This window comes from Urtica dioica, chromosome 7, assembly GCF_054948205.1.
Source record: "Urtica dioica subsp. dioica isolate 48M chromosome 7, U.dioica_male_clone48M_v1_H2, whole genome shotgun sequence".
NCBI classification, from domain to species: domain Eukaryota; kingdom Viridiplantae; phylum Streptophyta; class Magnoliopsida; order Rosales; family Urticaceae; genus Urtica; species Urtica dioica.
In genome coordinates, this window is record NC_142762.1 from 43,682,948 (window position 1) to 43,708,266 (window position 25,319).

The 25,319-nt window shown below is 39.6% G+C and overlaps 2 protein-coding genes across 2 annotated transcripts; both read left to right on the forward strand.

The window, feature by feature from the left end:
• The first annotated feature begins 939 nt into the window (after positions 1-939).
• Positions 940-6,508, forward strand: LOC149391910 (endo-1,4-beta-xylanase 1-like). The gene is made up of 11 exons (XM_089619359.1): positions 940-1,247; positions 1,352-1,417; positions 1,535-1,600; positions 1,859-2,223; positions 2,304-2,454; positions 2,720-3,075; positions 3,161-3,320; positions 3,400-3,752; positions 3,869-4,046; positions 4,326-4,865; positions 5,137-6,508. The coding sequence occupies exons 1-11, from the start codon at positions 1,173-1,175 to the stop codon at positions 6,262-6,264; spliced, it is 3,438 nt and encodes a 1,145-aa protein (XP_089475485.1). The 5' UTR covers positions 940-1,172; the 3' UTR covers positions 6,265-6,508.
• A 15,570-nt stretch (positions 6,509-22,078) lies between these two features.
• Positions 22,079-22,460, forward strand: LOC149391911 (uncharacterized). The gene is made up of 2 exons (XM_089620074.1): positions 22,079-22,410; positions 22,457-22,460. The coding sequence occupies exons 1-2, from the start codon at positions 22,079-22,081 to the stop codon at positions 22,458-22,460; spliced, it is 336 nt and encodes a 111-aa protein (XP_089476200.1).
• The last annotated feature ends 2,859 nt before the right edge of the window (positions 22,461-25,319 follow it).

Here is a 25,319-nt window from a genome sequence, read left to right on the forward strand (position 1 = left end):
GCATCGCTTCCTGCGACCAAAATATCGCGTCTGAGAATGAGGAGAGCTTTCGATGAACAACGAGGGTTCTGTTCTCGAGCCCTTGTAGCTTTCTGAATTACGCCCCAAGTTTCCCGCTTTATTAGACGATTTAGAGTCTTTTTGTAGCCGACAAACACGAGAAGTGTAACTTGAAAGACTCAAATTTGGCCGCACAACATGTCTGCGACGTGTTCGAGCCCCGAGCTTAACTTGCCGCTGAACATGGTGTAATATACTTAAAAGGGGATATGGATATCTTTAAGTGTTTATGTTTGTTTCTTGTCTAGGCGTTCTAGGTTGTGTTGAATCGTCTTTTTTGTTAAAATTATCATTTAATTTAACTCCTTAGCAAAATGAAAAATGATTATATAGCGGCGACTATTTAGTGTTGTAGTCCATTACAGAGCATCAAAATCTTTTATTCCACCGTATCAAAGTTCTACAAATTGACTCTAGATTTGGATATATATTTTATTTTAACGAGGTCTTTTGCTTTACCAGTAAATGCAAAGGCAACTATTAGTCTTGATAATGAATCCTCTGGAAATAAAACCAGCCTCTCTCACACACACACACACACACACACACACACACACATAAAATAATGGAAAAAGAGACTTCAGTCGAGGATGAAAGTCGAAACAGCATTTCGTTGTCAAATCCTAAAATTCACAATGATCACTGAAAAGCTCATGGTCACCAACTTTGCCTAAGATCCAATAAAAGACTTGCAATCCAAGTCTAAGCAAGGAATCGTAAAAGACTGCTTAACTAGAAATTGATTTGTTTTATAGCAATATAGGCCAATCAATGTCTAAGCTTATATTCCAATTCAAGCATATTTACCTGCAAGTCAAAGCAAAACAGGACAAATCAAGCTTCGGGCTTTGTAATTCCAATTGTCTCTTGTCACACTCGTTATTTGTTTATACAGAAATTAGGGTTTTTTTATTTATTTATATTTTATAAACTAATTGTTTTTGTTTGGTTTGAACCCAGCCAGACAAACAACGGTTTTGATTTCCACAGGACTAATTGGCGTTGATTACTGGGTTTCGCTCCAAGACTGGGAAGCTTTTCTTAGAATTCACTTCACACCCATTATTAAAAAATTTGGAGCGAGTTCTTCGTGTGATTCAAGTCCATATAAAATGAGGAAGCTCTCGGTGTGTTGTTTCACCGGACAAGTGTCTAAGAACAAGCGTTCCAAGCAAAAGCATTCCCTGGTACTTTCTTTTCTTTTTTTAAATGAAAAAAAATATGTACATTAAATGTATGTTTCTTTATTCTTACGTTTCTTTTCCGTTTATGTTTACTATGCCATTTGTAGAGAATCGAAGAAACTGAAATGGCCATGGGGAATATTGGGAAGAGTGACGCGGCTGATGATTCACCGGTGAGAGTTTGAGTCGTATATATTTTACAAAAATATTTACATTTTATACATCTGTTAGTTTTCTTAATTCTTACGTTTCTATTTACCATGTCATTTGTGTTTTCTATGTCGGCGTAGAGAATAGAAGAAAGTGAAATGACAATGGGGAATATTGGCAAAAGTGACGTGGCTGATGATTCACAGGTGAGAGTTTGTAACTATTGTTAGTCATGTTATTTACTTTTTAGGCTTAGCCATATTTGTACAAAATTAGGACGCTGATGTTTTAATTGCTTTAATCGGTTTCTCAGTATGCCTTTGCTTGAAAAGATGGGAAATGGTTACTTTTAAACAAACTTTCCATTTTAAAAAATATTTAGTTCCGCTAAAAATTTCAAACACTAGTTTATGTACATATAAATTTATTCTATGACAAGGTTGTGATTTGCCGATTTCGCACAGATCGAAGATCAAAACATGACGAGCTCTCCGGGAATCACCGACAGTGTTAATAGTATCATACAAGACCACGACTTCTCGGAAGGTCTTCTTTCTTGGCGCGCAAACAACTGCATTGCCAGAGTCGTGACTTGCGCCGCAAGTAATACGAAGGAAGCTATGTACGCTGTGGTCGCGAACCGAAATGAGACTTGGCAAGGGTTAGAGCAAGACATCACCGACAAGATCTCTTCCGGCTCCGAGTATTCAGTCGCTGCTCGTGTCGGGGTTTCGGAGCTTCTTCGAGGCTCCGCTGAAGATGTCATCGCGACTCTGAAGTTGGAACACGAGAACGGGAATTCGAGTACCAGTTTTATGAGCGTCGGAAGGTAATATAGAATATTGTCGATATTTTTTAAATAAGATCTTGTAATGGTTTGTTTGAAAAAAGCTTGGTTTGTTATTCCAGGGCCAGCGTGAGCAAGGATAAATGGGTGACTTTAGAGGGCTCGTTCTCGCTGCCGAAGATCCCGAAAAGGGTAATTTTTTATCTGGAAGGTCCTTCACCTGGGGTTGACCTACTCGTCAAGTCAGTGGTTATAAGGCCCAGAAGTGCAAGAGTCTCTGAGGTAATTCGAACTTTATTGGAACATTAAATGAGTTATTATTACCATCAGAAATGATGGAAGTTCCAAAGTCTTAAAAATTTGAATGATGAAAATATTTTAAAAGGTTTGTTTTAGCACTCCTTATGAAATGGTGAGTGGAAGAGCAGGCGTTCAAAATACTTAATATTCTAAGAGATTATAATTAGCGTACACCACTACACTTTCAGCTTTCTAATCAAATATCTATATTTACTTTTTTATTTTTTATATAATACAGATTGTGGACGAAAAGATGGAACGTTCTAGTAGCAATGGCCATTCTACGAATATATTACAAAACCATGACTTTTCGCTGGGACTACAGTCTTGGCAAGCCAATCACTGCTTCGCGTTCGTTGTTCCTTCGTACGCAAGTAATCCCGACGAAGCCGGCAATTTTGTGGTCCTCGCGAACCGCAACGAATGTTGGCAAGGATTGGAACAAGACATCACTTCCAAAATCTCCAACGGCTCTACTTACATGGTTTCAGCGCGTGTCGGAGCCTCTGGTCTCCGCACTGGAACCTCCGAGGTCAAAGCAACTCTAAAACTCGAATATGGAAACTCGAATACGAATTATATGGGTGTTGGAAGGTAATTGCCATTTTTCCACATCTTATTCTCATTTAAGAAAAGAAAAAAAAAAAAAGGAAAATTAACCGGGTCTTTGTTTCTGCAGAACTCTTGTGGCAGATGATAATTGGGTAGACTTGAAAGGCAAGTTCTCGTTATCGGAAATTCCTCAAAAGGTCGTCCTTTATTTCGAAGGACCAGCTCCGGGAATCGATCTTTTTATAAAATCTGTGACGATGACGTGTTCAAGTCCAAAACCATCCGAGGTAATGTAATTCTCATCTTTAAACTCGTTCTGTGTCTCTCATTTTGCCTTTATCGGATTTGGGGTGACATTTTTGATAGACTGAGAGCACACCGTGTATCGCCATCGGGGACGAAAGCGTCACTCTGAACCCCAAATTCGAGGACGGACTGAACAACTGGAGCGGAAGAGGCTGCAAGATCGCCCTCAACGAATCCATGGGGGACGGGAAGATCGTCCCTCAATCCGGAAAGTGCTTCGCTTCCGCGACCGAGCGAACCCAGAACTGGAACGGGATTCAGCAAGAGATCACTGGAAGAGTCCAGAGAAAACTTGCGTATGAAGTCACCGCCGTCGTTCGGATATTTGGAAAAGACGTCAAGAATTCCGATATCCGTGCCACTCTCTGGGTCCAGATGTCCGATCAGCGTGAACAGTACATTGGAATCTCCAAGTAAGCGTTCTTTTTTCTTTTTCTTTTTCTTTTTTTCTTTCTATTTCGTTTCGTTTCCGTTCTAAGCCAGTTTTGAGCGCGTGATCAATGAAAAATCTCGGTTTGTTGTTGAGAAGTGTTCAAGCTACAGACAAAGATTGGACGCTTTTACAAGGAAAATTTCTGCTCAACAATTCACCGTCAAGAGTGGTAGTTTATCTCGAAGGTCCGCCATCGGGGACCGATATTCTCGTGAATAGTTTCATAGTGAAGCATGCTGAGAAAACCCCTCCTTTGCCTCCACCAGTTATTGAGGTTGGTTATATGACTCTGCCTATGAATATATGACCCGGGGTATATAAATAAAAGAAAAACGATACAAAATAGCCAAAATTTCAAGTTTTCAGCAAAATAATAAAAAATAGTCGTCAAATTTTCTTTTTTACAATGTGATTATATTTTTTGACGATTTATACAAGTAATTTATCACTTCCAAAAAAATAGATAAAACCTTGTCCATTTTGCAAATCCATGAATTTCAATTGGCCATTTAGCTCTCTAATTAAACAAACTCCCTTTCCAATTGTTGATCAGAATCCTCGGTACGGCGTGAACATACTGGAGAACAGCAATCTAGCGAGCGGAACGAACGGGTGGTTCGGCCTCGGAAGCTGCGCTCTGGGGGTGAAATACGGGTCGCCCCACATTCTCCCTCCGGCGGCCCGGGAGAGCCTCGGGCCCCACGAGGCCCTGAGTGGGCGTCTGATGCACGTCACGAACCGGTCGCAGACGTGGATGGGCCCCGCCCAGATGATCACCGACAAGGTCAAGCTCTTCCTGACCTACCAGGTCTCCGCGTGGGTCCGCATCGGGCCCGGCCCGGCGGCGGGCCCGCAGAACGTGAATGTCGCGCTGGGCGTCGACTCGCAGTGGGTCAACGCGGGGCAGGTCGAGGTCAACGACGACAGGTGGCACGAGATCAGCGGGTGCTTCCGGATCGAGAAGCAGGCCGAGAAGGTCATGGTTTACGTTCAAGGCCCGGCCTCTGGGGTTGACTTCATGCTCGCCGGCCTCCAGATTTTCCCCGTCAACCGAGCCGAGAGGTTCAAGCACTTGAAAAGGCAGACTGATCTGGTATATTTCTTTTCTTGTCGCCTAAGTTATATAGGCTCGCATGAAAACCATATCATAATTATGATAATTCCTAGAATTACAAAAAAAATTAAACCTTTTTGTAAATATATTGTTTTTTATTTTTTAATTTTCAGATGATTTTGCTCTTATTTTAAATGAAAAGGTAATAGGAAAAATATTATGAAAAAGAGGTACTGCAACCATATGATCTTAACAGTCTCTCTTTAGCAGGTAACAATTTTTTTTTTTTTTTTTTTGGTTCACGGGGCAGATTCGAAAGCGCGACGTGGTCCTGAAATTCTCGGGCGGCGAACCCGGGACGATACCCGGCGCGTTCGTGAAGATCAAGCAGTCGAAGAACAGCTTCCCGATCGGGTCGTGCATCAGCCGATCGAACATCGACAACGAGGACTTTGTGAAATTCTTCACAAACAACTTCAACTGGGCCGTGTTCGGCAACGAGCTGAAGTGGTACTGGACCGAGGCCCAGCGCGGGACCCTAAACTACAAAGACTCTGACGAGCTCGTCGCGTTCTGCGAGAGCCACGGCATCGATGCCCGCGGCCACTGCATCTTCTGGGAGGTCGAGGCCACGGTGCAACCATGGGTCCGGTCTCTGAACACAACCGAGCTCTCGTCGGCCGTGCAAAGCCGGCTCGAGAGCCTCCTGAGCCGCTACAAAGGAAAATTCAAGCACTACGACGTGAACAACGAGATGCTCCACGGCTCGTTCTACATGGACCGGCTCGGGAAGGAGGCTCGGGCCGAGATGTTCAAGTCCGCGGCCCGGCTCGACCCGGAGGCCGTTTTGTTCGTGAACGACTACCACGTCGAGGACGGTTGCGACCCGAGGTCGTGCCCGGAAAAGTACACGGACCATATCATGGGGTTGGTGGAGCAAGGGGCCCGAATCGGCGGGGTCGGGATTCAGGGCCACATAGACGCTCCGGTGGGCCCGGTGGTGTGCTCGGCTCTGGACCGGCTCGGGGCTCTGGGGATCCCGGTTTGGCTCACGGAGATGGACGTTTCGTCGGCGAACGAGCACGTCCGGGCCGACGATCTCGAGGCCATGCTCAGGGAGGCCTATGCCCACCCGGCCGTGGAAGGGATCGTGATGTGGGGATTTTGGGAGCTTTTCATGAGCCGCCCCGACTCGCACCTCGTGGACGCCGAGGGGGAGGTCAACGAGGCGGGAAAGCGTTTCTTGCGGCTCAAGAAAGAGTGGCTTTCCAGCGCCCACGGCCACGTCGGAGCGGACTGCGAGTTCGGGTTCAGAGGGTTTCATGGGACCTATGTCATGGAGGTTGTGATCGGGGCTAAGAAGCTGGTCAAGACTTTTTCGGTTGATAAAGGCGAGGCTGACGACGACGAGCCGTTGGTTATTTCCGTTGACTTGTAACTCACGTTACCAAAAAAATGAAGATATAATGTTAGTAAAATGAATTATGGGATGTATTTGATTGAAGGAATTAAGAGGAATTGTATGTGTACCTCCAAAAAGAAAAATAAAACATATGAATGTTATAATTGCCGTTGTCTCGGCGTAAAATAAAACATATGCCCTCGGGAGCTATTCCAAGAATTGATTCCAAATGTGAAGCATTTAGCGAATTCAAGGGTCATATCGGGTAGTTTCACCTATTTGTAAAGGGAGACACACTTGGGCCGGCATAGAGCCGAAATGTCCTTAAAGCCCGTTTGCGTAGGAAATCACCAAAGAGGCAAAATTAGTTGTCTTGAGTTCTCCAACAATCTAATAAAAGAAAGAAAGGAATAAAAAAAGAAAAGGCGTGGGTTATGATGATTTAACTTTTTAAGTTTGTAAAGCTGGAAAGGAAAATAGAAAAAAACAAAATCCCCGTATAAAAGAAAAAAAATTCATTGAGATTGAAGTGAGTAGTCAAATTGATATGTAAACCCACGGAAGGAAGGAAGGAATGAAATGATGCGCATTGTTCGATATCAACATGGGAGCGGAATAAGAAGAAAGGAACATTACTAAATAAAACGGAGCATAAATGTTTATTACACTCATTTTTTTTTTTCATTTTATACAAATATTATTTTCATCTCACTCTCTCTCTTGACAAAAAAAAGCAGACGACTCAGTAAAATTGAAAGGGACCTCCACAATGGCGGGGCCCAGGGCCAAAAAGGCATTTTCGCAGATCAGTGGGGCCCACAACAATCACATCTATCAGCTAAATTTGATAAGACCTCTTCCCACCACCCACAACTATATATAATTTTTTAATAATATATGAAATAGATGTGTGTTTTTGTATGACTTGAGTCGATAATATAATACTACTCTACTTCTTGGCTGTCTCTGTCCTATGATGGAAAATAAGGAGGACCCACAAGTCGTCCCATCTCGGAGCGTCCCTACTTCCCACATGGAGGTACATGGTAAGCCACGATGGACCCCCAGTGCACTATAAGTATACCACATATATCACTTCTCGCATAGGTATATCGATTTGTAAATAGTAAATATGTAATTAATCACACACCCAACTGGTGTTTCTTCATTGTTCTGAGAGAGATTTGACGCGGTTGTCAAATCGGAAAGAGTATTGCGTTTGACTTGACGGCAAGGTGTTTTTGGAGTCTTTGGGTCCCCCAGGTTTCTTTTTCACTGATTAAAAAAGTTATTATATATATCGACCTTGAAGAAATAAATAATAAAAAAAAAGTTATTGTAAACCTAAAATATAAAGAAATAAAAAGGGAGAGCAGAAGAGTGAGAGTTGTAAGTGAAAGTGGTGAGTGTGTGTCTGGTCTGGTCTGGTGGGTTTGGGAAACAGCTCCCGCGCTCTTTTCGCGCGCATTTCCCCCAAACGACACTGCCTGTGGGACCCACCACACCTCGTGTTTCTCATTAATATATTACAAACATTACCTTCTACTTCTGTCCCTATGCCTCTCCGCTCAACAAATATATAATTTATATTTATAATTCTCTCTTATATATATATATATATACTATGTATCAAAATTGGGTCGTTTAATGATCTCAGAGTATAGGTTAATACAAGTTAATCTGAGATCAGATTTTCCAAAAATAAAAAATCTGAGATTAAATTGAAAGATTTATTTAATTTTTGATATTGTTGTATTTGAGATACATATCTACTACGTAATGTTATCATCAAAATTAACGTTAAGCTATAGAAAAAAGTTGGTCCAACCTCAACCATAGATATAAAGTTTATAAACTACTTGTATTTATAAGAAAGAAAACGGTACGGAACACTATGTGCAATAATATAAATATATGAATGATAAAATATAATATCTGATAATTCACACGACTTATTCAAACATTATGGCGTTTGTTACTCTATACCAAATTTAGTGACTAAATATATGATAAAAATATGCAGAATGCGTTTACGGTTATGATTATAAAATAAATTTATTTGATTATCGTCGTGGACAAGTCATGGCTATGTGATATATCGATGGTTTTGATGCGTATAGTATAGAGCACACGAACGAGTAGATTAAATGGATACAGATTTTAAATAACCATTATAAAGGGTTTATAAGAAGTAAGCTGATGGTAACCACCGGTATTTAAAGCCCTATTTATTACTAACTATCGCATGCAATAAACTTTCAGAGTTATGTTTCTATTTAATCAAGAACGCGACTTCATGAAGTATTTGTATTGAAATATTAGCTACTTTATAGTTCATACTTCATTGTGAAATTTAAGATGTACATCTTTTTTTATAATTTTTTTTTATAATTTCGCTTGATTAGTTAGTTAACTAACTGTATCTATCCGTTCAGAGTCGGTGATGTAATTATAAAATCATTCCTTGTTATACAATAGATCCGCTCTCCATAATCATTATTTGTGGGGTCCTTTGTGTTTGTGCTGGTTCTTCCTGCATAGATATTGGTGACTTCATTATTTATTAATTAAGAATAATTTACATTACCAATTTAAGATACTTAGGTATTTTTAATATTTATGTTTATTTCAATTCGTACGTAAGATTTGAGGCACGCTGCTGGATATTTAAACGTTTTGTCAGTGACTTTGGTCCGTCAAACGGTCAAAGTTAGGACAATAGTTGCTATAATGTCATCATTTTGGGTACACTATTTGACTACTCGCAGCTAATATATAATTTGTGCTTCATATAATTGAAGTCACTACTTAAATAGTCGAAGTGTATAGCAATGGAAAATGTTTATAGCACTATTCCTTTGAGCTAATCATATGGTTTACCTTGTTTTAGGCTTAAAGGCGGTCAAGCACAGCCAAAATCAGTTATATATAACGGCTAAGAACGAATTAAGTAACTAGTTGCACCTTTCTTTGATATTGAGATTTGATCATGTTTGACATTTTTAAAGCCTGTATTCTCAAAATGCCTCACACATATTAATTACCATCAAGCTATCTAGTCGAATATGGTGTACATATATACACAGTACATCTCTCTCTCTCTCTCTCTCTCTCTCTCTCTCTCTCTCTCACACACACACACACACACACATGTGTGTGTTGTGTTGATTTCAGCACCGGCTACATTATCACAATGATGAACATTCAAAATGAATGTAATCTTATTTAAATATTATTGCTATATATGTCCAATAATACATATATATATATATATATATATATATATATATATGAATGCACATATATGTAGTGATTATTTATTGTATATATTCGAGTAAAAACATCGTAGGTTATAATACTATACATTTATATAAACATGTCTGTGTCTATAATGATAATAATTGATTCTAACATTGGTAACATCAGTAGGTTCAATTTGTTATTCTCAGTTTAATTCTTGGAACAATTAAATGATCCCTAGCGTATATAAGATTTGTTTGAATTACCAGTTAGTGTGTGTGTGTGTGTGCGCGTGTGTGTGTGTGATTGCACTAAAAAAACTACTGAGATAAGGAGAGCTTATAAAATTATGCACAATATAAAAGAGCTGAAATGAAACAATTAATTTTGAATAACAATGCAGTACTCCCTCAGTCCAGATCCAGCTATAGTTTGAATTGCACAATAACTAGGGTTTTTATTTTGCAATGGGAATTATTTTTTCTTTTACTTGAGATTTCTTTTATTCTTCAACATAGCATACTTCTTGGAAAATTTCAATTTTCACCATTAGATTTGGTTGAAAAATAAAATAGTGATAGGGGGTTTTATTTCTTATAACTTCTTATTTATTTCACATTCACACAAAATTATATACCGTTTCATCTAAAACAAAAACTGAAACTCTCTCTCTCTCTCTCTCTCAGGCAAAGATTATGACACTTATCAATTTTTCCGCCACCATGAACGTCCGGTTGTCATCGTTCGAAGATTGAAATGTCAGCGTAAACTACATGTATATTGTTTACCAACAGGGAACTATGCAATTTTTTTTCCAAATTTCTAGGCCTAGCTTTTTAGGTTACATGTGATAATTAGTTGGTAGATGTACGAGTGTTTTTAACCAATTTTATAAATTACGAGATAATGATGTCGCAGTATTATTTCCAAATTCAAAACCACACATTTTGTCCACCAGCTACTCGACTTTACTATTAAGGAAAATGTTTAATTATATAATATTCATTTACACCGTGGATAAAAATTTCATCGATTAATAGCCATCAAATGTTCAGTTTTCAATTGTTGATGGCGGATTAAAACAAGTTTTTCTTTCTTTCTTTTTTCCTTTTATCTTAATAGAGTTTGGACGAAATTAAACAGCCAAAGTACGTTTGCATTGGATGAACATCAATTTAAGTAACAAAAAACGGCATTTCATTAAAATTAAATAAATAAACGGATTTCGTCAAAATCAGGTTTATTAGCTTGTTAGGGTGAAAAAACTATACAAGTCAAACAACAAAAATTTTAGAGTGTATTAGCATAAAATGAGCTTATACTGCTACAAACTGTGCTTTCTAACACGACAAGAATTAGATGCGACTTGTCGCATCAAAAACCTTCATTCAAAGTTTTCACGAGGATCTATTATTGTCGTGCAAGGTTGCACCAAAGTAGCAATGACACTTTGATACTTGCATATCCATCCGCGACTTACTAGCTAGCCCACATTGGTTCACATGGTTACTACTTAGAAAATGAGAATTATCTTACAAACACTATCACATGAAATTAGAATGAGACTTTAGTAATATAATTTCATTCACAGTTTCATGTTTGATGAAATATAAGCATCAATATCATGTTTTATGTAATAATAATTTACATGACCTTTATAATTATCAACGTTTTGGACAACGTCTTAGAAAAAATAATATTGTACATAATCAAACTTGAAAAATACTCCATTTATATAACTGAGTGTTTAATCTTCATTATATAGTTTTAATAATTCAGCATGGTTTTATAATTGCGATGCTAGAAAATTGACGGATGAGGAACATCGTGGTCATAGGTGTTGAACATGGCATGTTGTTGGGTTGAGGATCCGAATCGATAAACGTTAAGCGACTTAAGCCGACTGTGAGACTATTTTTGGGTGGCCAAAGATGAAATGAAAATGCAAGGCTGCAAATTTTCTCAATTGTGTAATCTCGACAATAAAAAAGCCTTGCTTTGAGAATATTGTTTCTAACTCAGCTAAATTTATATAGGTAGAGTTTTTTTTTTTTTTTTTTACTTTAACCTTCTTTATTATTAGGTGCCATTTTGTATAAGAGGATGAAGGGAGGTTGATCTTTGATCACGTGATTTCGGGATCAATATATGCATATGAGAGAAAACGTTACCCATTTATAAGATATCCTTGTTTAAGTTTAGATTTGTTTTAGTTAAGCTAGCAAATTTGGTATCCAAGGCTTTAAAATAAGCTCGCTTAAGGCTCATGTCACACTTACTGGCTTTGAGATAGAGAAAACTTTTGAGAGCATATCATGGCCACATGTCTCAACCTGATCTTGTCATAGTCGTCGTGTCAATCTTGATCAAGATAAGCTAATTGATACCAATGCCATTGGAAGATATTTGGCGTTTAAGATGTTTTTCGAAGCTAATCACTCTAGGCAAGCCTGCGGGGAATTACAATTTTAACTTATCAGTGAAAAAGTCCGAGATTTTATCGTTTAGATAGAGCATTTACTAGATTAGCCTCTAACTACTAGTCATTATTTTACGAAAAATAACACGGACTACAAGGCAGTTGAAATGTTGAAATCGAAAACTAGCCAATGATTCTAAATTGAAATTCTGATTAGTTGCAAGGGCAAGATGTCGCACACAATGTGTTGACAATGTGTCCGACAACTTGCTTGAACACAGATATGGATAAACAACAAAGGTGCAGAAATAAAGTACACAGGATATGGTTACCCAGTTCGGTGAAACACACCTACGTCTGGGGGCACGCTGCCAGTGGAAAGGATTTTCACTATCTTGTAGTCAATAGTACACACAAGGTTATATCTGATTACAATCAACAAATCAATAAAACCTAGAGACTATTACTACCAGTGATCACCTAGACAGGGACTCCCCCTGAATTTGAGCTCCGTCTCAATTCCACCCTTCGAGCAACCTCCTGGCTCGGTTGACCTTCAGTCTTCAGAAGCACGTGAACCTTCAATCACGAAAAGCACAAGAACCCAAAACTCACATACACTCAATCTGTAGAATAGTGTTTGAGAGAGTACACCACTTAAAATCAAAACACACAGCCTCCCAGTCCGCCGGTCTTGCACGTCTAAGAGCTCTGAGTGTTTGATCAAAAGTGTCGAAGCTGCTAAGGGAGAGCACACGGCTTTTATAGCAGCTGGACAATCCTGGAAGATATCTCGGGTTTCCTTACCCGGCCTCAAGCGAATATCTCAATGTAAAGACTCCATCAAAGAGAATATTCGAGCAATGAAGATAGCAGCGGAGAATATCTTGCAATGAAGGCTCCAGCGAGGCAGATATCTTGTAATGAAGACAGCAGCAAGGCAATAACTAAGCAAAAATTCACCAGCGAAGCAATCTGTCGAAACTGGAAACTTGCCTGAAATACTGTCTGCACACACAAGGAAAGATGTCAATCCAGAAGATGAAACATAACATCCGACATCTTTCCATACTACTTGCACTAAAAAATAGAGCCAACAAAACAACGTAACAACAATCTCCCCCTTTGGCTATTTTTTAGGCAAGCACTTCCAGGACCAGTTCTCATACAAGCGTCAAAACCAGAAAGAGAGTCAAAATAAATGACCTCATGACGCCTCTCCCCCTGATTGCCTCAAAAAGATACCAAAGGCAAGGATCGACCAACACAGAGGGAGGAACAAAAGCCTGAAAAGGGAAAGAGAACTAGGAAAACAGCATATCATTCAGCAGAAAAAGTACGATAGAGCTGTCTTACAAACATCCAAAACGAAACATATCAGTCTGAAGCATAAAAGGAAAAGTAGCAAACGATGTCTAGAACAGAGAATATTACAGACCAGAACCGAATCAACCAATAGTATCCTGATCATCCTCATACACATCATCTTCAGAATCAGAGTCTTCAGTGGCTTCAGAGAAATGAGACCCAGTGGCAGGACCTGGTTGAGACGAGGTGGCAGAGCTCGGGGCAATAAGATCTTTGAGAAGAGCTTCACACATGACTTTCCTGGATGAGAGAGTCTCGATTGTCTTTTTCAGTATCTCAACCTCTTCAAGGAGTTCCTTCACCACTTTTCTCTGAACACCTTCAGTCATGGAACTCAAGTGAAGATTGCTCGCAGGCGCGTCAGATGTCTCGCCAGAAGGTCTGACAAGATCCTGAACATGTTTCCCTTCAAATAATTTGGGACTGAAGGAAAGGGCACCAGGACGCTTACCCACCACATCAGAGCTCCTCAGGATGTTCTTGTGTTGATCAAGCAGAATCCCAGTGATAAGAGAGGGAAAGCCAATGGGAAGCTTTACTGCAAAAGACTTGGCATGCTTTGCCAAGTGATCAAAAACAAAATCACCAAAGTCGAAAGAGGAGCGAGTACCTATCTAAAAAATGAGCCGAGCGAGATCTGCGGTGATGCTGGACCCATGAGAGGAGGGAGCCCAGTTGGCGATGCCAATGCGATATAGGACAGAGTACTTGACGGTGAGCTCGGCAGAGGGCAAAGTTCCCTTAGAGGGCCAGACCTTGGTCTCATTACCAGTAATTTCTTGCACGATGACGTCAAGAGAGGGAACACGATCAGCAGTGATGATCTTCCCTCGACCCAAAAACTTGTTGATCACATCAGGAGAGATCTCAAAACAATGACCTCTGACAAAAACCTTCCTGAACTCTGGGTCTTCTGGAGAATCAAAGGAAGAGGAGAGATTAACAATGAACTCTTTGACCAGCGCCGGATAGAATGCTCCAATGCCAGTGACAGTCTTCAGCATCTCGGCGTCGTGAAGAAGCTCCATAATGGCATCAATTTTCAGTGCCTCAGTGGACAGTTCCTTTTCAGGAAAAATGGCGCGATGATAGACATATCTCCATTTGAGAACACCGTCTTCTTTGTGGAAGGAGACATTATCCATGGGAGCAGCAGGAATATTCTTTGGCAGCTTTTGTCCTCCTACGGACCTTTTGTTTCCCAACCCGAGAGGAATAACAGAGTCTTCTTCTTCAATCACTCGATCCTCAACAACTGGGGACAAGGGAGTCTGAGCCGGTTTCTTCACACGTTTCTTGATCATGCCCATCTTTTTCTTTTTCTTCTTCTGAGCCGGGATGGGAACAACTGGAGAGCTTTCTTCCGAAGACTTCATCTTCTTCCTCTTTTCAGACAGAAGAGTAGCCAAGCACACATCATCATCTCTCTGAGTCTTCTTCTTCAGGGAAGCCAGGATGTCTTCTGCAGCTTCCTGAACCTGATCACCTTTCCTCTTTTCCCTTTGGGAAGATGTGGGCACATCTTTCGAGACATCTTTGTTCAAGCCCATCATGCCACCAATGACATCCTCAGGTGTAGGCTCATGATCATCAGGACGCGAAATCTCATCTCTAGAACTAACATCAGGAGCATTAGGAGCTTTGGGGTTACCTCGAACAATCTTATGAGGGCTCTCGATAGGAGACTCTCCAGACCTGACTTCTTCTTCGCGATCAGCAATGTCTTGTCCCTTTTCCGAGGAGGAACTGCTGGAGCTTGGTTCTCCTGTGATGTCGGCGATGGAAAGAGCAGCTTTCTTCAAAATAGCACTTCTGGCGGCAGAGAGAGATGGGTTCTTAGGAGGGACCGTCAACCCAGCGTTCGCACCTCCGGCCTGACCATCGGCGCGTATGCTGGGGTTTAGACCTCGAACCCGGACACCATGCATGTTACTCTCAGCCCCAGGTTTCTTTGAGGCGACATGTTTCTTCTTCATCTTGGCTTTCTCAGAAGGAGTGGTAGTGCTAATTCCACTTCTCGTCCCAACCATTTTGAATAAAAATTTAGGGAAACTGCCACAAGGGTAACTGTCAAAATGGGTAAGAAAGCAAAATCGGGAAACAAATCTTAGGAGTACTGAAGAAGAATAGGAAATTTCGAAATTCAAACAGGAAATAACTTCCCCTTCTTTCTCGGAAGAGCAACCGTCTGCATGGGTGAGATCATGGCAAGAAAAACGACGTCGCAACTTCAAGTGGGCCTTGAACGTTCCTGGGCCCTGAGAGACAACACTTGGCAATATAGCCCGGCAAATCAGTCGAATGGGCCAACCAGAAACATGGGCCCATGAGAGAAATAACACAACAGTAACACGAACAAGAGTCAGCGAAGGATTAGCGCAAAAGTTAAGACCACAAAATCCTTCGATAAACAATAATTGCTATTGATCAATAACACATAACCCAAGAGAGGATCTGAGATTTTCAAACCGGTTAGCATCCAAAGCCTTGGTGAAAATGTCTGCAAGCTGTTTCTCGGTGTGAATGTATTCGAGTTTGATCTTCTTTTCTTCCACGAGATCTCGAATAAAATGATGTCTGATCTCAATATGCTTGGTCTTACTGTGTTGAACAGGATTCTTTGAGATGTTGATGGCGCTAATGTTGTCGCAGAATAATGTCATGACATCTTGTCCAACATCATACTCGGCGAGCATCTGTTTCATCCAGAGAAGCTGAGTGCAACTGCTCCCAGCAGCGATGTATTCAGCCTCAGCTGTGGACAAGGAAACACAGTTTTGTTTCTTGCTGAACCAGGAGATGAGATTGTTTCCAAGATAGAAACATCCACCAGAAGTACTCTTTCTATCAATCGTGCTACCTGCCCAGTCAGCATCACAGTATCCCACAAGCGTAGAAGAAGTATCATAGGTATATAGTAAACCGAAATCAGCAGTGCCTGAGATGTACCTTATGATTCGCTTAGCTTGAGCCAGATGGCTGGCTTTGGGATTGGCTTGATAGCGCGCACAAACACCTACAGAGTAGGCTATATCTGGTCGGCTGGCAGTGAGATAAAGAAGACTGCCAATGATGCTTCTGTAGAGACTTTGATCAACAGATTCTCCATGCTCATCCTTAGTGAGTTTGATGTGAGTAGCGGCCGGGGTCCGCTTGTGAGAGGATTTCTCCAGGCCAAACTTTTTCACCAAGTTTTTGGCATACTTACTTTGGGAAAGGAAAATACCATCATTCATCTGTTTGATCTGAAAGCCCAGAAAGTAGTTTAATTCGCCGACCATACTCATCTCAAATTCTGACTGCATTTGTCGAACAAAAAGATCCACCATCTTGCTCGACATTCCTCCAAAGACGATGTCGTCAACATAAATCTGAGCTATCATAAGATTGCCATTCTCCTTTTTCACGAACAAAGTCTTGTCAACGCCACCTCGAGTATACCCATTCTGCACAAGAAATTGGGTAAGTCTTTCATACCAAGCACGAGGGGCCTGCTTAAGGCCGTAGAGAGCTTTTCTGAGTTTGTAGACATGTTGTGGAGAGCTGGGATCTGTAAACCCTTTTGGTTGAGCTACATAGACTTCCTCATTCAGGTACCCATTGAGGAAAGCACTCTTAACGTCCATCTGATAGAGCTTGAATTGCAGGTGACATGAGATGCCAAGCAAAAGTCTGATAGCTTCTAGTCTCGCAACAGGGGCAAAGGTTTCATCAAAATCAACACCTTCCACCTGTGTATAGCCCTGCGCCACAAGTCTAGCTTTGTTGCGAGTTATATTACCATGTTCATCAGATTTATTCTTAAAAATCCATTTAGTCCCAATGACATTTACATTGTTAGGCTTGGGGACCAGCTCCCAGACTTGGTTTCTTTCAAACTGAACCAGTTCTTCTTGCATAGCATTGACCCAATATTCATCATCAATAGCCTCGTTAACATTTTTTGGTTCAATCTTAGAGACGAAACAGAGATTACCAATCATTTCCCGGTAGTTAACAGAAGGTTTTGGACGAGTCTTTATTCCTTCACTGATTTCGCCAATCACCTCATGAGCAGGATGATTTTTCTGAATTCTTCGAGAGGGGACTCTCTGTTCAGTCTCAGGAGGGGAGCCTTCATCTGGAACAACTGGAACAATGTCGTTAACTTTGTCATCAGCATCAGTCCTGACATTCGGATTTCCAGTGGAGATGTCGTCCAAGGAGTTAGCAACATCTGTCCTGTCATCTGGGTTACTGGGAAAAACTTCATCCTCATCATTAGGACTGTTAGTAGCATCATGATTATCATCATTTATCACCACGTTTATTGATTCCATTATAGTCTTAGTGCGTTTGTTAAAAACACGGTATGCACGACTATTTCTAGAGTATCCAAGGAATATACCTTCATCACTTTTCGGGTCAAATTTACGCCGTGGATCCCTGTCAGCAAGAATATAACACACCGAACCAAAAACATGGAAGTATTTCACATTTGGCTTTCTCCCCCTCCATATTTCATAATGAGTGCTGGAAGTACCTGGACGAATAGTAACTCGATTGTGAATATGGCAGGCAGTATTTAAAGCTTCAGCCCAGAAATGTGGTGGAATATTCTTGGCCAACATCATTACTCTAGCCATCTCCTGAAGGGTTCGATTTTTTCGTTCAACAATTCCATTTTGTTGAGGTGTGATAGGAGCTGAGAACTCATGTGCTATCCCTTCTTCAGTACAAAACTTAGCAAAGCTTATGTTCTCAAATTCCCTCCCATGATCACTCCGAATTCTGATCACTTTGCCTATGCTCTCTCCTTTTTCTCTCTGAACCTTCTTACAAAGAGCTTCAAAAACAGCAAAAGTGTCAGACTTTTCACGAATAAAATCAACCCAAGTGTACCTGGAGTAGTCATCCACACAGACGAACACATATCTCTTCCCTCCAAGACTCTCGACCTGCATCGGTCCCATCAGGTCCATGTGAAGAAGTTCCAGAACCCGAGACGTGGTAAGATGTTGCACCATCTTGTGGGACTTCTTGACCTGTTTCCCAATCTGGCACTCACCACAAATTTTACCTTCACCAATCTTCAGGTTTGGGACACCGATGATAGCATTCTCAGAGACAATTTTCTGCATACTTCTGAGATTTAGATGACCGAGCTTTTCATGCCACAGCTTGGTTTCATCTGCTTTGGTCAAGAGACACTTGCTGGTTGGTGCGGGGTTCCACATGTAGCAGTTGTCACGTGATCTGTTTCCTCGCATAAGTTCATCCTGATCTTCATTAATCACCACACACTTATCACGAGTAAAGTTGACATGCAAATTCAGATCACAAAGTTGACTAATACTAATGAGATTAGCAGTGAGTCCTTCTACCAACAAAGCCTCAGTCAAACAAGACATACCAGGATAGTTTAATTGACCTTTACCCACAATTTTGGCTTTGACTCCATCTCCAAAGGTAACATGGCAGTTCGAGTAAGGTTTTATGTTGGTCAGAAAGGTGTGATCCCCAGTCATATGACGAGAACAGCCACTGTCGAAGTACCAGTCATTCCCGGTGGAGGCGCTCAGAGAGGTGTAGGCAATATTGGCACGATAGGAGGTATTCTTCACTCTCCATTCCAGCCGAGTAGCAGGTTGTTGATGAGAAGAGACATTTCTGTGGATGGACCTGTGTTGATGGACATTTCTCCCATACAAACGATAGCAGAAAGGACGAATATGTCCCTTTCTTCCACAATAATGGCATACCCAGCGAGGTCTGTTGACAGGAGACCTGTTTGGTCCAGATTGATGATATCGAGAAATGTCATGAAATTTGTTATTACCAGATGGTTGAGGCAAGTTTCGTGACATCTGGCTAGTCTGCTTTTGAGGAACGAACGTAGTCTGGGATGACGAAGCGCCATGGGTATATCCAAGTCCCTTCATGTTCTTCGCGGGTTTGCCGATGGTGAGGATTTTGTCAAGGCTGTCAGTCCCAGAGTTCAGCATTCTAACAGTTTTAGTCATGTGCTCGAGTTCGCCGTTCAAACGACTGACTTCCTTCTTTAGATCCACAATAGTCTCGAGAAGTCTAGCTTTATCTTCAGTCAGGGTAAGGATGAGAGCACCCTGTTTGTCTAGAATCTGAGATTCCTCAACCCATTTGGTATGAAGGGTATTGTAGGCTTCATTCATAGCATCGTCAGATAGTTCATCATCAAGAACATATTTCTGAGAGCACTCACCAAATTCATTAGTAGACTCATGAGTATGAACAGAAGCAGTAAAGGCTACAAAATTACTTATCTGATCTGAGTCGCTCTCTTCATCTTCTTCATTTGAAAGAGTAGCGTTGTATCCCTTTTTCTGTCTCTTGAGGAAGTTGGGACACTCCTTCTGAATATGTCCAAATCCTTCACACTCGTGGCACTGAATGCCTTTGCCTTTCCCAGATCGTTCACCACCTTTACTATTCCTGTGAGGATAAGTATTTTTCTGGAAACGTTGTTGGAAGTTGTCCTTGACATCTTGTGAGACATTTTTCCCATTCATCTGATTAAGTCTTTTCATGACCCTGCCATAGTTTTTTGCAAGCATAGCAATAGTATCATCAATATCATTGTCAGAGTCTGAATATACCTGATCCCTCGGTTCATGGACAGAACTTTTGAGGGCCATCCCTCTTTGTTTCTTTTCCACCTTAGGAAGAGAGAGTTCAAACGTCATGAGAGATCCCATTAATTCGTCGAATTTCAACGTCTTTAGGTCATGAACTTCCTCAATGGCCGTGATTTTCATCTTGAATCTGGGGCTCAAAGCTCTCAGGGTTTTTCGAACAAGATCTTCATCTGTCATGGGTTTTCCGAGAGAATAAGATTCATTGGCGAGATCACGAATGCGAACGTTGAACTCAGCGACAGTTTCGTCTTCGAGCATCATGAGAGCTTCGAAATTGGTTGTGAGGTACTGAAGTTTTTGTTCCCGGACCTTTGTAGTTCCCTCATAGGCAACAGCGAGGATTTCCCAGGCCTCTTTGGCAGTAGTGCAAGTATTTATCAACCTGAAAACATCTTTATCAACACCATTAAATATAGCATTGAGAGCACGGGAGTTACCAAGGGCAGCCTCATCCTCAGTGGGGGTCCAGTCTTTTTCCGGCTTGGTTCCAGTACGGGCTCCTTTGTCATCAGTAGTCACAGGAGCTTCCCACCCATGTATCACAGCTTTCCATGTTCGACTATCCAGGGACCTCAAGAAGGCGGTCATGCGTGCCTTCCAATATCCATAGTTGGTTCCGTCGAGTACTGGAGGGCGATTGACAGAACCTCCTTCTCGGGAACTATCCATAATAGGCAATCAGAAAGAAAATACAGGAAACCACCTAAGAGATCAAGGTGCCTGCTCTGATACCAATTGAAATTCTGATTAGTTGCAAGGGCAAGATGTCGCACACAATGTGTTGACAATGTGTCCGACAACTTGCTTGAACACAGATATGGATAAACAACAAAGGTGCAGAAATAAAGTACACAGGATATGGTTACCCAGTTCGGTGAAACACACCTACGTCTGGGGGCACGCTGCCAGTGGAAAGGATTTTCACTATCTTGTAGTCAATAGTACACACAAGGTTATATCTGATTACAATCAACAAATCAATAAAACCTAGAGACTATTACTACCAGTGATCACCTAGACAGGGACTCCCCCTGAATTTGAGCTCCGTCTCAATTCCACCCTTCGAGCAACCTCCTGGCTCGGTTGACCTTCAGTCTTCAGAAGCACGTGAACCTTCAATCACGAAAAGCACAAGAACCCAAAACTCACATACACTCAATCTGTAGAATAGTGTTTGAGAGAGTACACCACTTAAAATCAAAACACACAGCCTCCCAGTCCGCCGGTCTTGCACGTCTAAGAGCTCTGAGTGTTTGATCAAAAGTGTCGAAGCTGCTAAGGGAGAGCACACGGCTTTTATAGCAGCTGGACAATCCTGGAAGATATCTCGGGTTTCCTTACCCGGCCTCAAGCGAATATCTCAATGTAAAGACTCCATCAAAGAGAATATTCGAGCAATGAAGATAGCAGCGGAGAATATCTTGCAATGAAGGCTCCAGCGAGGCAGATATCTTGTAATGAAGACAGCAGCAAGGCAATAACTAAGCAAAAATTCACCAGCGAAGCAATCTGTCGAAACTGGAAACTTGCCTGAAATACTGTCTGCACACACAAGGAAAGATGTCAATCCAGAAGATGAAACATAACATCCGACATCTTTCCATACTACTTGCACTAAAAAATAGAGCCAACAAAACAACGTAACAACATAAATGTTTAGCAAATTATCCAAAAACAATGGTGTGCCATTCAATTTTTTTAACTCAGACTTTAGTCTTCGTAAATATTCGGTTTCTTAAATAATTGTATATTTAAAAGGATATTGAATATTATGTTTTATTTGAAAAATAAATTATTTCGTTCCACATTTATAGAAACTAATTGTACAATTAATCAAATGGCAATCCGGCTATCTAGTCATTTTTAAGTTTAGATTTGGCAAAATAGCTCAACTTTGCAAAATTGAGGTAAAGTAGCCAAAAATTTTAAAAAAATTCTCAAAAATATCCTTCACCGCATACGTTCTGCTTCAGACACGCAACAATCACGTGTCCGTGTCTATCCAAGCTCCCAAAATTTCGACTCTCCACCAAATCCAATTCGCCGCCGTCGGAGATGCCGACTAAAGCTCAAACCCTAGCCTGAGTTCTCAGATCTCTCTTCGGACCTCGTGCTCGTGTTTTTGCTCGACGCTGTCTTCTTCGTCTTCCTTCGGCATTGATTCTGGAGCATGATCGAGAGCGAGCCTTCGTTCCGTCGCTCGCGATCAGTTGCAATTCTATTTCTCCGATCGAGCTCAAGATTCATTGGTGAAGATAGGAGCGAGCTGGCTTCGAGAGTCAAAACTTCGGCATTTTGGTTGCTGTTCAAGTCGAAGAGCAAGAGAATGGACGGCGAGGGAAAAAAGTTCGGGTTTGAGGAGAAAGAGGATGTGATGAGGATGACGAGGTCGAGATCGGTGGCGGTGGAATCGAAGCCGGCGAGGGGACATAGTCTGTACTTTCCGAGTCCGATCAAGGTTTTTAGGCAATCCAAGATTGTTGTTGAAGAGCGATATTCTTTGTATAATTTTTCTTTATTTTTTTTATTTTTCTCGTTTATCGAACAGTTGATTAAATTTTTTGAAAACATGATCAAAATTTTTGATATCTTCTTCTTTTTCTTCTTTTTCTAGTTTATCGAAGAGTGGATTAATACAAAAAGTGCAATGGATTAAAATTTTGAAAAATTAAATTAATTATTTTCAATTAAAAGTATATTAGTATTTTTTTATACATTATAAGTGGCTATAATTAATGCACTAATTTGTGAAATCTTGACAATTTTGTTAAACACTTAATTTAAATTAACTACTTTGTAAAAAAAAAAATCCTTAGTTTAATGAAGAATCTACCGTTTATAAATTGATTTCGGGGCTCATTTCCTCATTATTCACGTAACATGTAGTTCTTTTTTTTTTTTTTTGCTTCTTTTTAATTTTCCGGTTTATTTAATGTCGAATTCTATATTTTCGTTGGTTGACTCACGTTTTTTACAGTTTATTTTAGTGAATATGATATGTATAATATCTGTGGAATTCCAGAGTAGTGTACGTTATTCACCACAATTAACTATTATTTTTTTTAACTACAAAATTAGCCACATTTACCAAAACTAACTATCATAAATAAACAGATAAAATTAGCTAAATTTTTAATTTATAATTTTGTGTGTGTGTGTGTGTGTGTGAGAGAGAGAGAGAGAGAGAGAGAGAGTTCAAAAATCAAAATAACTATTTTTTTTAATCTATGAATGATTGATTGTTATCCTTTTTTAATTAATTTATTTTTTGTTAGTTACTTCTAAAATGTGAGTTATAACTATGTGTATTGTGGTTTTTATCAACTCATTTATTTTTGGTAATAGGTAGATTACAACAGAAATCAAAATATAATATAATAATAACCAAATGCTCGTTATGATTATATTATATTTCATCTAAAAGCCCGTGAAAGCATGGGGAAAAATAAAATAATTTGAGTGACCAAGAGACCTATATGTGATAAAAGCTTAATTATTATTTATTAGTACTAATGGTGAACTTGTATGGTTGTCAAGCCTTATTCAATTTACAAGAAGACTTAATACAATAATTAAACTCAGTACCCTTATCTGATTATATTATATCTATCTTATAATCTTTCCATTTACACGTCTCCTTTTTCCTCTTTCAATCAAATCAAACTTTTAAAGCTAAAAATTATAGCTAAATAATAATATTTATAATATATACAGTAAATACTAAGTGCTTTCCACTATATGTTCCCATTGAAGTGATTAAATCATCGAATTTCTAAGTGAAGGGGCCCAATTATTGACTCAAAGCTGGTTGCGACGCTTTAACCTATTTCTTGGGTCATAATTAGACAAGCAAAAGTGGAATATTTCACCTAATAAAGCTCATAAACGACGCTTGTATTAACCTCTCTTTTTTCTTCCTTAATGTGAATGTGCAAATTGCTAAGCAGCTGGAGGAATGAAAGACGTCATTTGTGAGAGACACTATATTATTATCGTCAATCAAAGTAATTAATTGGACACTATAATTTGTCCACGTTGTGTCTATTTTCTCTTTAATTAATATATTTATCTCATCGGATGCGTTAATCAAAACTTGATTGGCGGTTAGTTAATTTAGCCTTGGCGTAATTCATTCAATAATTGGATAAACATCTACACGTTTGTGATTTCATCTCTGTCCATACAACGACACCACATGTTTCTTAATTAATATTTATTTTTGTAAAGATCCAAAGAAAATTAATGTCGTATCTTGTGCCCATTTATTGAACTTCTTTTTCTTTTATTACTCGTGATGTGATCTTATGTACGAGTATTTTCAAATTTTCAAATTCCAATTTGGTGTATCTCCTAAAAAATAGTATATTAAAGGCTAGCCTACCAGGTGGAATATTCGCCCCTAACCCTAAAATAAGACCAAATTGTTTGTAATTTGTAAGTACAGCCTAATTGTAGTCAATAGTATTATAGCAATACGACTCAGACTTTCGTCCATACATCATGTATCGTATGTTATGACTTAATTTCTTTTGCACAATAATTATTGTATATAAAAAAAAAAAAAAAAAAAAACTTGAATCAAACTATAAACATAGTTACTTTCGGGCTGTCCTTTTGAGCTGAAACTTGAAAGGCTTTTTTTTCCAAGTCTAAGTCTCTCAATCATTCTTGTAAAATCGCCAACAATGGCAAAGAAAGAATAGTCCAATTTTGTAAAGGAAAATTCAACTCTCCAAGTCTCCTTATATATATAATATAAGCAGTATATAAGAGCTTCATGCGAAATAATTAATATATTTTAGTTGGGTGGAAAAAATATTTATAAAAAAATGTCAAAAAATATTTAAATTTGAGAAAAATATATTTAAAATTTTGTAGAAACATTTTTTTTTTATAAAAAAAAACAGTTGATACAAATAAAGACGACTTGTCTTTGGGTCTAATCTCGAGACTCCTTCCTCTTCTATAATAATAATAATAATATATTTGCGTTACCATATACACCTTTACTCTTAAAAAAAAAAGAAGATTAACATATGTATATAATATATATGTATAGAAAGTTGTGTGTAACTTGTTAGTGAGTTGACAGGAACAGCTCACGCATATAATGATGATCATGATATTGATGTGATTGAGAAAACGCCAGAAAGCACAAATAATATAGATATTGATGATCCACGTAAGCCTCTCCTAATAACCCATGCCATCAGGAAGATGACTTGCCAGAATAAAATGAAATATACGAATAGACAGATTTCATTCTATGAAGTATGAAGGGAGCATAATCCAAGATTTGCCATAATCTAAATATAGGATTAAATCCTTAATTTGTGATTTCCTTGTTTCTAATTTCTATTATTTCTAAGGTTCTTGCTCTATTTCTAAAATATTGGCTGCTGTAACACATC